Source organism: Macrotis lagotis, chromosome 1 (assembly GCF_037893015.1).
Source record: "Macrotis lagotis isolate mMagLag1 chromosome 1, bilby.v1.9.chrom.fasta, whole genome shotgun sequence".
Classification (NCBI taxonomy): Eukaryota; Metazoa; Chordata; class Mammalia; order Peramelemorphia; family Peramelidae; genus Macrotis; species Macrotis lagotis.
This window is the reverse complement of record NC_133658.1, coordinates 829,867,067-829,884,438: the sequence shown is the minus strand read 5'-3', so window position 1 is coordinate 829,884,438 and position 17,372 is coordinate 829,867,067. Positions and strand designations below refer to the sequence as shown.

Below are 17,372 nucleotides of genomic sequence, written 5' to 3'. Positions count from 1 at the left end.
ATAAATAAGTGGTCGAAAGATATGAATAGGTAGTTTTCAGAAGAGCAAAACTATCTATTGTCATGGAAAAAATGCCCTAAATCATTAGTATTAAAGAAATGCAAATTAAAACAACTCTGAGGTTCTACCTCACACCTATCAGATTGATCAACATAGAAAAGGAAAATGATAAATATTGGAGAAGATATGGGAAAATTGGAGAACTATAATGCACTGAAGTTATGAACTGATGCAACATTTTTTTTGAACAATTTGGAACTATATCCAAAAGACTATAAAACGGTATATAATACTGTGATCCAGCAATATCACCACTAGACCTGTATCCCAAAGAGATTATATAAAAAGACAAGAGTACACATATGTACAAAAATATTTATAGCAGTTTTTTTGTGAGTGTGTCTTGGCAAAGATTTGGAAATTGAGATGCCTATCAATTGAGGAATGATTGATATATAAATATAATGGAATACTATTGTTCAATAAGAAATGATAAGGCAAAAATATTTATAGCAGTTCTTTTGGTAAAGAATTGGAAATTGATGGGATGCCCATCAATTGGGAACCGACTAAACAAGTTGTGGTATAATGTTATAATGAAATATTATTGTGATATAAGAAATGACAAGCAGGAAAATTTCAGAAAAACTTGGAAAGATTTGCATGAACAGATACAAAGTGAAGTGAACAGAACCAGAATATTGTACATATGAACATCTGAATTGACTTAGCTATTCTTAGCAATTCAGTGATCCAAGACAATCCCAAAGGGCTCATGATGAAAAATGCTCTCTGACTACAGAGAAAGAACTGATGGAGTATTAATAGACTGAAGCATACTATTCTTAACTTTTTTCCTTCCTTCTTTTCTTTCTTTCTGAATTTCCATGTGCAAAATGATTAATACGAAAATGTTTTACATGATTTCACATGTAAAATCTATATCAGATTACTTACCATCTCAAAGAGAGGGGGAGTAAGGAAAGCCTAGAATTTGGAATTCAAAATTTTAAAAAAAGAAATGAATGTTAAAAATTGGGGGAAAATACAATTAAAAAAACTGAATTGAGATGGGGGCAGCTAGGTAGTGCAGTGAATAGAGCACCAGCCCTGGAGACAGGAGGTCCTGAGTTCAAATCTGGCCTCAGACCCCAACTAATTACCTAGCTGTGTGACCTTGGGCAAGTCAACTTAACCCCATTGCTGTGCAAAATCCTAAAAAAAAAGATTTGAGATGGGTTTTTTGTTAATTCTCTGATATTGATGGTAACTTTATAAAATGGGAATTCACAATTGACGAAAAAAATGCAAAGAAAGGTAGCCTATCTGTACTAGATCTAAAACTTTTATGAAGCAGCAGTTATCAAAACTACCTGGTTCTGATTAAGAAATAGAGTAATGAACCAGTGGATTAGAGTAGGTACCAAAGAAACAGTAGTAAATTACAACCATAGTATTCTACTGTTTGACAAATCCAAACACATTAGCTTCTGGTATAAGAACTCATTAATTGACAAGAACTGTTGAGAAGACTGGAAAATAATATGACAATAACTGGCATAGATTCACATCTCACTCACTATACCAAAATAAGGTTGAAATGGGTACAGGATTTAGATAAGAACAAGACATACCCTATTTGTTGGATCTATGGAAAATGGAGAAATTCATGATCAAACAAGAAGTAGAGAACATATAAATTGCAAAATGGATGATTTGGACTATATTAAATTTAAAAGTTTTGCACTAATAAAACCAATGCAGTCATGATTAGAAGGAAAATAAAAAAGCTGAGAAACCATTTTCACAGCTTGTGATTCTAATAAAGGTCTCATTTCTAAAATATAAAAAATTGAATCAAATTTATAAGGTTACAATTCATTCCTCAGTTGATTAATAGTCAAAAGATATAAATAGGTAGTTTCCAGATGAAGAAATTAAATTTATATATATATCATATGAAAAAATGCTCCAAATCATTATTGATTAAATAAAAGCAAATTAAAACAACTATGAGATACCATCTCACACCTATCAAATTGACTAAGGTAAAAAGGAAATGATAAATGTTGGAGAGGATGTGGGGAAATTAGGATATTAATGCATTGTTGGTGAAGTTGTGAACTGATACAGCCATTCTGCAGAACAATCTGGAACTGTACCCAAAGAGCAAGAAAACTGATCATACCCTTTGACCCATCAATACCATTGTTAGGCCTATATCCAAAAGAAATCACAAAAAAAATGGGAAAAACTCACTCGTTCAAAAATAATCATTGAGGAGATGCCCATCAATTGGGGTTTGGCGGAAAAAGTTCTGGTATATGAATGTAATGGAGTACTATTGATCTATAAGAAATCATGAGTAGTTGGACTTTAGAGAAGCATAGAAAGAATTATGAACTGATACTAAGTAAGGTGAGCAGAATCGAGAACATTTTATATCTTAACAACATTGCAAGATGATCAAAGATGCAACTCCTCTCAGCATTTCAGAGATCAAGAATAACCCTGAGAGATATGTTGTGGACAATGCCATCCACATCCAGAGGAAAACCATGGAAACTGAATGCCTACTTTGTTCACTTTTTAAAAACTTCTCTTATGTTTTTCCTTCCTTTCTCATGTTTTTTCTTTCCCCTTAGTTCTAATTCCTCTTTCACAAAATGACTAATAGGTAAATTTGTTCAACATGAAGGTACATATACAATTTTTACTACACTATTTGCTGCCTTGGGGAGTGGGGGAGGGAGAAGGAAGGGTGGTAGAAAAATGTGAAAGCATAAATTTACAAATGGATGAATATTGAAAAATTATCATTGCATGTAATTGGAAAAATCAAATAAAATTTCAATTAAAAAATAAAATGGAAATTCAAGTAAATATAATAAACATTGAAATTTTTACTTATTTATTTTTGGTTTATGCAAAGCAGTGGGGTTGAGTGTCTTGCCCAAAGTCATACAGTTAAATAATTATTAAATGTCTGAAATCACATTTGAACTCAGGTCCTCCTGACTCCAGGGCTGATGCTCTATCCACTGTGCCGCCTAACCACCCTGAGAGATTCTTATAGTAAGAGAAAAATATAACTAATTCAGATCAGTGAGTTTTGTTTCTAAATAATTCCTTAAAAGAAATGTCCATTATTTTGGAGTATTTCAGTATACCTTACAATTTATCTTCTTCTCTTTTCAGGTTCAGTTTGATCGCTATCTTTCTGCCCCAGATAACTTGTTAATGCCACAGCTGAATTTCCTTCTAAGTGCCACAGTAAAGTAAGCTTTTCATACCTTAAATAAATAGTAATCATTAAAGTATTAATTAGGTACAAATTAATTTATCCTTCAACATAATTTCTACTAAAACTGTAAGAATTATAGCATTATTAATATTGTAGAATGAAATTTAATCATATATGATATAATTATAGAAGTAAACTTAAGGGTTATCTAATTCAAACACCCTTCAGCTTAAAGATAAGGGAATTGAGATTCAGAAAGGTTAAGTCACTTTTCCATGGTCATATATATAAAATATAACAGGCCTGAGAACTGAGCCATTCTGCAAATCCATGCTCTTTCCATTGTACCATTCTGCCTTCTGTTTGCTTAGGTTATATATTCCAGTTACTCTCTCTGTTAGAAAGATAGATGACAGATAGATGAGGGTTAGAAAGATAGATTGATAGATAAATAAATAGATAGTTGTATTATTGCTGAGGTTATGGTTCCAGGATCTTATGCATGAGCAGATTGTAATGGAATGTAATGAATTTTGGTGGAAATCAAATAGTATATTCATACTGAAATACTCTTAAGTATTATATTTTACAGATTATTTTGGTTCTGTGAATCTCTGAATATATTATTTTATTCTCTATTATATAATTTAGATATATTACAAATTGAAAATATCCACTTGAATGGGGGAGGGGCTGTTATTCTCTCAGTACTTTGCACTGATCAAACATCTATATTATTGTGTTCATTTCTGAGAATCATATTTTCAGGAGGGCATTGATAAACCAAGATATTCCCAGAAAAGATGTCAGGTTAGTGAAAGGACAGAAAACCAATATGAACAATTCTCTTACAATGAGAATTTGTCAACAATGGAATGAATATGCCAACTTGATGGGTGGAATTGCTAAAAACTGCAAATATTCAGTCAGAGGCTGAATATCCTATTGCAGGTTTTCTTTCATTGGCTAGGGTAATGTCCTAGGAGATATTATATTACATTATATTATATTATATTATGTTATGTTATATTATGTTATATTTATTATATTTATTATATTTGTTATATTTATTATATATTATAATCTCTTCTAATTCTTAAGATTCTATGATTTCAAATACAGATTAAGTCCATGTAGTTATACCTGACAAAAAAAGATAAAATCTTTTTTATCTTCTAATGCCAGTTTTAAATTAGCTGAACAATATCTATAAAATAATCTACTTATTTGATTTAGGATCAAGTTTAAACACTGAGAGACTGAATATATTAATTTGTAGTTTTACATTGACTATATTAGTATGAGAAGATTTTATAATATATTGTAATTTGGAATGGGGAAAATCAACTATATTATAAATTATTACATTTTTAATGATTTGCTGTGTGAAAGTTTATTAAAATGAACTAATTTTTACTTAGTCAATTAATAGGAGAAAAATTTTATTATTACTGATATTTATTCAGTATAAATACACATGCATACATATATATAAAATGATCTGGATTTTTGATTTATATAATTTTATTTTTAAATGACTATAATTATTAAATTACAATAACCGCATAAAGAGCAATTTTTTTGTCTTACTAGCTAAGTAAACTAGAATAAATTCTTGCCCTGGTTAAAATGATTAATGCTTAAATATAAATTAAAGATACTAGTAATAGTATGGGACATTTTAAGTAGTTATATTTCTTTCCCTAACCTCTGGAGTCTCATTAAGATTGGCTTAAAGCCCAAACAGTTCCATGCTGACAGGTTTTTGGCAGCTCTAAAACTCACATCTTTGCCAAAATTCTGTGAATTACTGTCATCTGAGAAAAATGCTTTATATTGAGCAGAAGACTATACCTGGACTATTTAGTTCTGAATATTATATTATTTGAGAGAAACCAAGCAAGCTAATGCAGCCAGAGAAGAGGAGTGATGAGGTTAGTGAGGAGACTCAATAATATGTCATGTGGAGGTCTAGTTTACCAAATGCAGTTTAGAGTGAATATATTCTAAAAAAAATAGCATATTATTCCATTATTATCCATTTACACTGCCCATTTCATAAATTAAAGCTAACAATTTCTGATGATCATGAAAAATATTTTTTATAATTCTGAATTTCTTAGTTTTGTAGATTTGTACTTTGCTAATATAAGATTTAAATACTATGATCATAGTCAATAATATAAATTAAAATGTATTAACAAAATCTAAATTTATTGTTTCCTCTGAAGTTTCAAATGAACTGACTTCATATTTAGAAAAATAAAATGCTATTTTGAAAAGTATTCTATAATGAATTTTAGTTAATAATTCCAATATTCCTCTAGGTTTTTTCTCTAAGTGAAAAGAAAATGTGATAGTTACTTTAGAAATATATTGAGAAATTCAGACTTTATTTTGGTAAGTGAAATATTTTAGGAACATTTAGGAATTTTAATGAGGAATTTTTACATCTTTGTTTTTATGGTCAGCAGACTTCCCTACTTTGAAAACAATAATTTTGTCCTTATTTTGATAAGATCAAAATGTAGTTTTTTTAACTTATATAACATTAAACAAAAGGAAAGAAAGTTTCTTTTCACCAAAAAACTGTATATTATAGTTTTCATTCACTGGTAAATGAAAAATAGTTTTGTATATCTTCCAGATAATGCATATTACTTCGCTTTCCTAATGACAATTTAGAGATGGAACATATAGATATACATACACACCAATATGAATATACTATATATTTGGACCTAATCTTTTCTATAAATACTGGATATATTATTTTCTCATAGTTAAGATTTGCAAAGTGCTTTATATTTATCAGCTCATTTGAGCTTCAGAACAGTCTTTGTAAGGCTCTTATTAGTCCCCTTGTACAGATGAGCAAAATAAGGCTTTAGAGTGACTTGCCCAGAGTCATACAACAAGTGAGTGTCTGAGTTGGATTTAAATCTAGGTCTTTACTCCAAATCCAGCAAAAACTTACTCTTGAAAATTTAAGGAGTTTTTTTCAATTTTGCCTCCATAGTTTTGATTCCTGTGAATTATCATTCCTCATTTTTTTAATTGCTCTATGGTATCTATCATTGATCATCTCAAGTTTGACAATTATATTAAGTAAATAGGAGACATTTCAAAAAATCACAGAAATCAAAGTAGAAAGGAGGAAAATTGATTTTCAAAAATTCCATAATTTGGTAGACATGGGACTGGACTTGTGATTGCTTTGGCATAGGGAACAAAACTGAAAAATGCCTTCTCTGCAATTTATGGTCTTGAAAAGTTCCCTCAAGCACTGAGAGACTGATGAAATGACTCTTCGATAACATAGCCAGGATGTGTCAGAGGCAGGGCTTCTCTAGGTCTTTGTGGTGTTGTGATCAGTTCTTCAGATCTTGGACCACACTATCTCTTTAGTAGGATTCGGCAGAAGAAAAACCTAGATTTTCTAATGTCTGCTAAGTATATAAAGGAGATATAAACTGTCTCACTGAGGTTGCAATGATAAGAAGCCTTTCCCCTTTCCTATAGAATTCTTGCATTGTTATTTCCACCAGAAATTGAATCTACTTTCAGTATCAACTTCTCATGCAGGAATACACATAGTTCAACAACATTAAGTCCCTTCCCATCCACCTTTTCTATGCTTCATCTGAATGCTGTACTTGAAGGTCAAACTTTCTATTCAGCTTTAGTCATTTAATCAATTTTCTTAAAATGAAAGAAATAAAAATAAAGACTTTGTGATCTAGTAAAGAGCAAATTGATTCATGTAAAAGACCCAAATCAAAAGTTCAGAAAGTCTGTGGATACAGGAAAGCAAGAAAAGCTCAGAATCAGTGAAGGCCCACAAAGACAAGGGGGTGCCAGTGAACTTATCCACAGCAATGCTAGTGAACTAGACTGTGACTCTAGAGCCTTAGATAAAACATTTGCATTATTCCCGAGTCTTGTGCCCTCACTTGTGTATGAGTGACAAGGTCTCTTAAGGGTGTATTTTCAGCCAGAATATCAGATTTTTCCCTGATTCCATCAGGGACTCTATTTTCCTTCCTTTTCTTCTCACATCATGTGGTGTATAGTGTTTAATAGATAGTATTTTAAAGGGTGGCTAGGTGGCATGGTGGATAGAGAACCGACCCTGGAGTCAGGAGTACCTGAGTTCAAATCCAGCCTCAGACACTTAATAATTACCTAGCTGTGTGGCCTTGGGCAAGCCACTTAACCCCATTGCCTTGCAAAAACTAAAAATAATAAATAAATAAATATTATTTTAATAAAGGGAAGTAAAAGATGTTTAGAATATGACCTTAACTTTTGAAGTTAATATTATAAAAGGCAATTAGCATAGTCTCTCCCCAAAAATCTCCCTTTGCTCAACAAAAAAGGTGGGAAGAATGGTCTGAATGAACTACTGATTAATAGTGTGATAATTTTTATATGATAACAATAAAAAGGAATAAATGTCTTCTTTATAACCACAGGCTTAGTATACAGCCCATTTAATATTCATGAACTGCTTCATAAAATAATGAGTACCCTATGGCTTATAATTTTAGAGGCTATGTGCTAAACATCAGGAATATTTTAGCGTGTTCTTGTATGGATAAAACTTAAGGATCACCTTTAACATCCCTCCTAGATTTATTTCCTTGATGCTATGACTAAACTCTATATGTAACCTTTTTTAATTTGTAGATGTTGGTCATTTAGGAGCATAGAATTGAGCACTAGAAAAGAACTTAAGATATAATTTAGTCTATCCTCATTTTACAGATGATGAAACAAAGGCCCAGGCACATTAAGTGATTTGCTCAAACACACACAAAAAGTAAATGGTAGAGCCTAGATTTGAACCAGTCTTTTGACTTCTTTAATTCCTTCTCATTAGCATTAAGTTGCCCCCCCCCTTAGCTGTGACTCTGTAATAAAGCTCTGTTTTTCAAATCACAGAAACTGAATGTTGAAATAAACTATTTTTAGAACTGTTAGATTTATGGTAATGATAAAGATTGTATCAAGTTGTTATGGTAACTGAATGCTGAAGTACTGATTAATGACAACCATACTAGTTACTAGAAGTGAGAGAGTTCATTTATCATCATAGCTCAGTGCTTTAAAATTAATTTAAAATAAAATAATTCCTTGAAGTATATTTTAAGCATGAATAATATTATCTTCTTTCAGTTTCACACTAATCATTCCATAAAATGTTTTAACAGTTTTCATGATGATGTAGCTTAATATTTTTTTTGCTGGTACATTTTTATAACTTTGTCTTTTTAACTAGATGAATATATAAATTTATCTACCAACCACTATTCTGGGATTTGTTCATAATGCATTGAAAAATTTTTCTCCTTTTTTAATGTGCAGTAGCAACTGATCTGTCTTTTCAAAGATTTTTTTTTCCTTTCTGAAATAATGAATCAACTATAATAGTTACTATACTAAATCACATAAGAATATTTTAGCCACTCCTTCTGGACAGAAGGGGGACCATGAAACAAAATATGAAATTATTAAATTAGTGTTTTAATAGTAGCATGGGTGGAGGAGTATCAATATCTTTTTAAGACACTTTTCTATCTCTATTAGAGTTTTTTTTTAATAAAATATAATTATCTGAAAGAGAACAACTGGCCCTTGCAGTAAAATTCTAGGTCCAAACCCAATGTGCTCAAGGCCTAAAAGTGCCATGTGGAGCTATATTTGCGTTCTGACTTGTGACCTTGTAGGAGGAATACAGTCAGTTTGTTGTCATTACCAGTTCTCTTAACTCACACACATTCTCCTCTCCTGCCCCTTAAGTGACAAGAGGACAGATACTCTTTCTTTTTAGAAACACATGACTAAGCTGAGGCATCTGGTTGCTGTTAGTTGTCAGATCATGTTTTAATTACAAGAATAACCTGGCAATATAAACTATTGAATCTTTAGGAATTCTGTGGATTAGGAATGACTTAGAATTTATCATTCTGGATCTAGCTAAAATTCATCCTTGCAGTTTCTAAAAAGAAAAGATTCAAGAAGGAAATTGATATTGCAAGCAGCAAGAGAATACTTAAAATAATATAAACTCTTGAAGGCTTTTAGAAAAATAGATAACTTTGGGGTGGCTAGGTGGTGTAGTGGATAAAGCACCAGCCTTGGAGTCAGGAGTACCTGGGTTCAAATCCGGTCTCAGACAATAATTACCTAGCTGTGTGGCCTTGGCCAAGCCACTTAACCCCATTTGCCTTGCAAAAAAAAAAAGAAGAAGAAAGAAAGAAAGAAAAATAGATAACTTTGATGGAACTCTTTAAGATTTGCAAAGTGTTTTGCATATATTATCACATTTCATTTTCTTAATAACTTTGGGGTAGAATTACTATGATTATTCCTCTTTTCCAAATGAAGGCATAGAGGCTGGAATAGGTTAAATAACTTGACATGGATCAAAAAGCTAATGAGGATTGAGGCAGAATTTGAATACAAGTCTTCTTAACTCTAAGTCTTAACATTAATCACTAGTCTTATCTAGCTGCTTTCTCTAAACATATCATTTTTTATTTTAATGGTTGTAAGTTATTCTCATCCATTAAATCCAATCATAAATATACACACACACACACACACACACACACACACACACACACACACACCCATACCTTGACATACTACCAAGTGTTATCATCAGTGACATGATCAATTCTGTGTGTTTGAGAATAGGGGAGGACATGCTCCCCAGATTACTCAGCATGTACTCCTCAACATCCATTATACACAATCCTAGGAACTTCCCAGGTCAGGATGCATCCAGAAAGAAATTCCCAGGATCTGGCCCTGGAGGATTCTTGAGCATGCAGGAGCCAAGTACGAGCCTACCTGTAGGTCAGCAGCCAGGTGGGACAGACAGTATGGCTGTCTCCATTCCCCGTGTTTCATTTCTTTTCTTTCTCCTTTCACCATCTCTGGACATGCATATGAATTTGCCCTTGGTTCCCTTATCTAGATTACTTAATTCTTATAGTAGTTTACCTTTCAGATTATCTGGTGCCAAAAGTTTTAGTTTTAAACTGAAATTTTGTTTTTGTTTTTCACTACTTCAGCTCCCCTTCTCTGACCAGAAACAAAATTTGAATGAAATGAAACAGTTCTTCCTTGAGGACTCCCAAGGAGGTTTTCTATTTAATTTTAAAGGGTTTGTTGTTCTAATAGAGGGTCTGGCCTAAAGACTCTTTAAACCATCATAGCTTTCTTCTGCTTCCTTTGTCGAGGTCAGAGGAAGCCAGAAACAAGATTTAAACATCTGAAACAAAAAGAAATTACATTTATATTAACTCATTTCATCCTTGCAACAGTTTTACAGTTAAAGAAACTGAGACTCCAAGGTGTTATTTATTCAGTGGTATAAAACCTATTGAAGGAGGAACTTAGGACCTCAATTTAGGGTTCTTTTATGAAATTCATATTGTATTTAATAGAATGAAAGAAGTGAGAAAAGACAGACCTATGTTAGATGGAAAAATGGTTTCTGCTCTAAATAAATACAAAGAAATAAGGAATACAGATATCCTAGAGTAATAGCGATGAGAATTAATTTTAGAAAATTTTACTTGCCTCATTAGACAGCTTAATGGATTGCTGTAGACAAAAGAGAAATCATTTCGGTTGGTGAGCCTCTCTACACATAACCATATAAGAAGCTTTTCCTATTCTGCAGAATACTTATCAGAGTACATTCTCTGCAGGCAAAGCTATCCAGAACCCAGGATTATCTGGGTACTCATCTTGACTCAGCTTTATTATGTTTTTGTTTTGCTTCATTGCTAATACTAAAATAAAAATATTTCCTACTGTAGCATTTTAGTTAAGTTATGCATTAGCTAGCCTTTTGTGTGTGATAGTTTGGTAAACATTCAGATAAGGTGACATAGTTGATAGAGCTGGCCCAGGAATCCAGAAAACCTGTGTTCAAATCTAGCCTCCGGCAGTTCCTATCTCTATGATTCTAAGTGGCATTTCGCTTTTTTTTGCCTCAGTTTCATCACCTGTAAAATAGGGATAATCGCACCTACCCCTTAGGTTGTCAGGATTAAATGAAATAATATCTGTTTGAGGATTTTTACAGTACCTGTCTCATAGTAGTTTTATTCCAAAAAAATGATCATAGTCAAGTCATGGCTGTTGTGGGCCAGTTTCTTCATTGGAAACATGAAGAATTTGAAGTAAATGATAACTGAAATCCCACCTAGCTCTAAATTTTGTGATTCTGTAAATTCTAGATAATATACTTACAAAATTTTACATTCTTAATTAGGGATTTCCTACCAGGGCCAGCTAGGGATAGAGCACAGTGGATAGAGCACCGACCTGGAGTCAGGAGGACCTGAGTTCAAATCTGTTCTCAAATACTTAAAAATTACCTAACTCTGTGACCTTGGACAAGTCACTTAATCCTATTGCCTTGCAAAAAGAAAAAGAAAAAAAGAAATTACTGGTGACAGCTGTATTAGAATAAAGCAAGAATTCAGTGTAGTTTTTAGGTGACTTTTATTTACTGGATGATGACAGTTTCTATCCAGTGCTATTAATTTAACTCTGTTGCCTTCAAATTGCTGGGTTTGAACATGATTGGATCTCAGGTAGGAGTTACCACCCTAGAAAAATAATGCCCAAGTATGTATTCTACAAATATTAGATCAGTGGCACCTCCTTGATTTGCCCAGGATTATTGTTCTACATGAAGGTTGTCAAGTCATATGAACAAAATTTCTAGTTATCTAGTCCAGGCACATTTGCCTTTGTCTACATCTATATGGAAAACGTCACCCTTAAAAGAAAAGAATATTCTCTTCATGATAATGAATGGTGGATCTTAAAATTTAAGTTGCTGTGAAGATAACTACATCTCTGTTTTGCTAAGATTTCTGTAAAGTTACACTATATAATGATTGTATGACCACAAAATTATATTCATACCAATTTTTATACAATCTTCCTTATTTTACAGGTGAGGAAACTGAGGTCTAGAGAATTGACTTGATTTGTCTAAGATTGCATAGGTAGTAAATAGCAGAACTAGAATTCAGATTCAGATCCTTTCATTCTAACACTGTATACAACCCATTGTACTATTTTGTATAATATCTGATCAGATAATTACGCATTATTTTCATAGTTGTGAATATGTAATATACATTAATTTAATAATCACTTTTGTATGTCATAGACAAAATATAAAATGTGATTCATGTTAGCATATGTATGTGTGTAATTTTTAAATTCACTATTAGCCATGATACTTTAAATATTTTTATTAAAATGAATTATGTGCATTTGATTCAAGCTTATGCTTATCTAGAATTTTAATGTTTATTCCTATGTTATTTGTTTATTTATAGAGAGCAGATCATAAAACAGTCCACAGAATTAGTTTGCAGAGCCTATAGTGAACTATATACAGCTGTGATGAATCCAGTCAATGAATACAAAGATCCAGAGACTATTCTGCACAGATCTCCTCAGCAAGTACAGACTCTTCTCTCCTAGGTTGTTTGATTGGATTGTTTGAACAATTTGATAACATTTTTCATTAGCATAATATTAAAGGTTTCTTTGTTTTCAATTTAATGTCATTCTTTTTTGTCTTCTGAACTGTGTTGATTTGAATATTCCAAAAAATCTAGGTGATTGATTCTCCATGGTATTATAACTAATGCCATTATAACATTCAGAGTAAATATACTGACTTCACTGGGGTTGTTAGTATTGGATCCATTCTTGCATATTTAGGGAAAAATGTTCTATATACTCATCTCCTTGTACCCCTCCAATTTGATGCCATTGAACCTCTAAAACCCAATAGAGAAGAGTTATTAACCTCAGTGAGGTTTTATTGTTGTGATTTTTTGACATTTTTTATTATAAACTTAATAGTAATCTCAAGAAACCTATCCCTCCTCAAATGATCTTTTTTTTTTATCTGCTTATATTCTGCTGTGGAATGTAATCTTCTTGAGGGCAAGAACTTCTGATTTTATATCTTGCATGACTAATACAGTGCCTTGCACTTAACAGGTATTTAATGTTCTTACTGAATTGAATTAAACAAAGAAAGTGAGGACACAGACTTCCCCCTAATTATGAAATGCAGATAATTTATGTTTTGATAAAAACAAAATGTAAACTTTGAGAAAAGTAATAACACTAACATCTTATTTGTTCTCTGTCCCTTCTGAGCTTTTTCTTGATCTATGTACAAATAAAACTTTTGTTGCTAATGTTATTTTTAATATGGTCACAGAATGTGTATATCATTCTTCTAATTATATTTTCTTCACTTTACTATATAAAAATTTTCCATACTTGTAATCTTAATATTTGTCATTTTAATAATACATAATATTCTAACACACTGGTAAAACATACTTTATTTCAACATTCTCCCTTTATTATGGAATTCTTATAATTTTTCATTATTTGAAATAAAATGCCTATAAATATGTTTTAATGGAGTTTTTTCCATTTTTCATAGTCCTAGGAAAAACACATTGGGTCAAAGGTTATAATTAGGGTTTTATCATATTTTCAGATTTCTAGATTGCCTTCAAAGAATACTCCAATATACTGTTTGACCAGCAATGTAGTAAAATTAATAATTCCCAGAACATCAATTCAAAGGAAGCCCCAAGTCAAGTCCAATAAGAAATAGCATGTTCAAACTTTAGAATTGCATGATAAAGTTAATATTTTAGGCAGCAAAGAAAGCCCATTAACATATAATAACTATATGTTATCCATTATGTGCTAGACACTATGTAAAAGTGCTTTACTTCATTTGATCCTCACAACAACCATGTGAGATAGTTGTTATATTCCTCATTTTACAGATGAGGAAATTAAGGCAAAAAAAGTTAAGTGACTTGTACCAAGTCAAACAGCTAATTTCTGGGGCCAGATTTGAACTTGTCATCTTGACTTTAGGCACAGTACTAACTTGCCTGAGGACTATTAGTAGTTTATGAGAAATTGATGGAAAATTTTCAATATACTATTCAAAAGAAAAAATAGTTCATGCCTCTAAAATGGAGCCTAATCAATAATGAAAAAAAGGTGTACTTTTACTCAAAGGGAGGAAATAAAGCCATGCTTTCAAAAGAAAGGTGGTAAGTAGGGAATATTATATTTGAATTCATCAAATAAAAAGAAGTCAATTCATTACTAAGTGAGAAAAGGCTAAACAAGAAAATGAATCCTTTTACCCTCCTATCTGAGACTAGATGAGACTATTGTTAGATTTTTTTAATTAAAAAAATCGAAAGAACAAGATAAATTCTAGGAAATATTGGGAGAACAAAGGGGGGGAAACTGCCTTTGAGTGTAAGAGCAAAAGGTCTAAGAGAGGGACAGCTAAGTGGTGCAGTAATAGAGCACTGGCCCTGGAGTCAGGAGGACCTGAGTTCAAATTTAGCCTCAGACATTTAAAATTTACCTAGCTGTGTGACCTTGGACAAGTCACTTAATCCCATTGTCATGAATAAAATTTAAAATTTTTTTCAAAAAGATCTAAAGAGTTGAAAAATCCCCTTAGCAGTAAAATATTTTGGGTGGTTGAATAACACAGAGAAAAATATCTGAAGAGGAAGAGAAAAGAGAGAGAAGGATGATTTGAAAAAGCAAGCCAGGGCTCAAAATGAAAGTTGGATGTGAAGCTTTAAATTTCTTACCCAGCCTTAGGTTTTAAGGAAGTAGAGATGGTTGGGACAATTGGTGGCTCAATAAGTAAAGCACTAGTCCTGCAGGAAGTCATATTTAAATCTGACCTCAGAAAACTACTTAGTTGTGTGACCTCAGACAAATCTTTTAACCTGTTTGCCTCAGGTTCCTCAAATATAAAGTAGTGATGATAACACCCACCTCACATAGGTGTTGTAAGGATCAATATTTGAAAACTGTTTAGAACAGCTCCTGGTAAGGAAGTCTAAAAATGTTGAAGTGTGGTCTAGTTTCAGGTTCAAGAATGTGTAATGAATTCACAAAAAACTTGACAGAAGTATTTAGAGACCAAAAAAAAGGGTTATTACGTATTCCTGTGGTTAGCAGAAGCTAAAGGAGAGAGAAAATGAAAGTAGTAGAGGCAGTTGTAAGTGACAGATCCCCTTCAGGGGATTAGCCACAACTGCATCAACTGCCCTAGGAGAATAAATGCCATAAAGAGGGACAGTAGCATAAGAAAGAAAAATTAGGGACAGCTGCAAGTGCAGCTGGGTTGCTAACAGCCCCTCAAGGGTAAAGACCAGATTTATCTAGGAGAGCAACATGGTGTATGTGCTGGGAAAAGAGTAAGGAAGGATTTAGGGGAAGGGGTGATTCCCACCATGTCAGTCCTCTTTTTCCATGAGGAAGCCTTTTGGAAAGAAACTGAGATACTTATATTTCAGTACCTTTAGTGCCCCTTTTACTTGAGTTTCCAAGTGTCCCACAATGGAGCTATTTATCTGAATTAACAATAGGATGGAAATCAAACACCTATGGTATATGCAAGGCCATCACAAAAGAAAATTGTATTTAGTATGACATATTTCTCTAATATCTAATTTCTAATTCCTCTAACTCTAATATTTCCTTTAATTCACTGGCACATAACTGGCACAACATAATGCTTATTCCCCTCTTCCTTTTGGAAGGAAGTTAAGAAATAAAGGATTTGGATACCAGTGACTGGGAGGAGTTTAGGTGGATGCTGAATTCACATTTGGCCTCAGAAACTTGTGACATAACACTGTTTGCTTCTTTCTTCATCTGTAAAATGAACTGGAGAAGGAAATAGCAAACTCTTCTCCAGTATCTTTGTCAAAACAACAACAAAAAAACCCAAATGGGACTTATAAAGAGTTGAACAAGACTGACTAACAAAATTGAAAGGAGGGAGAATTAATATTATGGAGCAATCCACAGGAGTGAAAGGCACAATGCATCTGTTAAAGTTTGGACATCTCAGGGAAATACATTAGGAGTTGTACTTTTAAGGACTATTTTCCCCCTGTGATAAAAAGAATGATTGAGGTCCTCAGGAGAATATACTTCAGAGAAGGGCAGAAAATGAGATAGGTACAGAAAAAGGTTTAATGCTGACATGAAGCTGATGAGGAAAAGAACCAGGTGAACCATGTTCCAGAGTTCTGCCTCTCTTGTGAGTTAATATTCCTGAGAATGAGTATTTTCATAAGAATTATAACTTACATTTATATGGTGCTTTGAAGTTTAAGATTTTAGGTATATAAAACTAATGTCTCCTGAGATACATTATCTGTTCTCACATAAGTAGTAAGGATCATGGGAAAGGGGGTGCCCTCAGAGAAAGGGCTTAAAGATCAGGGTTCATTCAGTCTCAAAGTTGACCCTTAGGTGTGAAAGGCTCAGACTTTAATTCACAGACAAAGTTTACATATATTCCTGACCACAGACAATTCACAAATTAAACCTCTGGAGAGATAACAAGCTATTTAAAAGACAGCCTGAATAACAAAGGTCAAGACTAAAATGCTTGAGGGGAAAGAGAAAAGGAAAGGGGAAAACAATCCTAAGAAATGACTAGGCTTAGATTCATGTGGGTCCAGCCTGGAGCTGCCCACATTTGTAGTTACAAGCTGGGGAAGTAGTCACACTGAAAAGAGAAAGAAAGAGAAAAGCTTGTATCTAGAAAGGTAAGAGGAGAGAGAAGAGAGAAAAAGAAGCTTAGGTCAACATAGATCCAGCCACATGGAGCTGGGGCTATATGGTTAGAGGCTTAAAAGTGGGAAGAGAGAAAGAAAAACTTGCATCTATAAAGGAGAGAGAAGAGAGAAAGAGAAGGGCTTGGAAGAGAAACAGAGAAAACTTGTATCTAGAAAAGAGAGAGGAGGGAGAAGCTTAGATCAACATAGATCCAGCCATATGGAGGTGGGGCCCTATTGTTCTAACCATCGGGCCAGACCTTGTGGGTCTGACATGGAGACATTAGACAAGCTTCCCTCTGTCCAGAAGAGGGAAAAGCAAAGAAGGAAGAAAAGGGAAGTCCTTGGTGGAAGTCTGCTTAAACACCTCTCTGGTGGGTGGGATAAGGGTGGTGTTTGAGGAGTGGTTTAGCACCTGACTCCTGGTATTCTCCAAT

General features: G+C 33.0%; 1 protein-coding gene across 1 annotated transcript in view; it reads left to right on the top strand.

Annotated features, from left to right (window-relative positions):
* COG6 (component of oligomeric golgi complex 6) overlaps positions 1 to 13,636 on the top strand; it is a 122,975-nt gene extending 109,339 nt beyond the window's left edge. Inside the window, exons 18-19 of the mRNA XM_074217222.1 lie at positions 3,199 to 3,278; positions 12,622 to 13,636. Of these exons, the coding sequence (XP_074073323.1) occupies positions 3,199 to 3,278; positions 12,622 to 12,769 (228 nt within the window). The 3' untranslated portion in view covers positions 12,770 to 13,636. The remainder of the gene's footprint in view (positions 1 to 3,198; positions 3,279 to 12,621) is intronic.
* Positions 13,637 to 17,372: the final 3,736 nt, after the last annotated feature.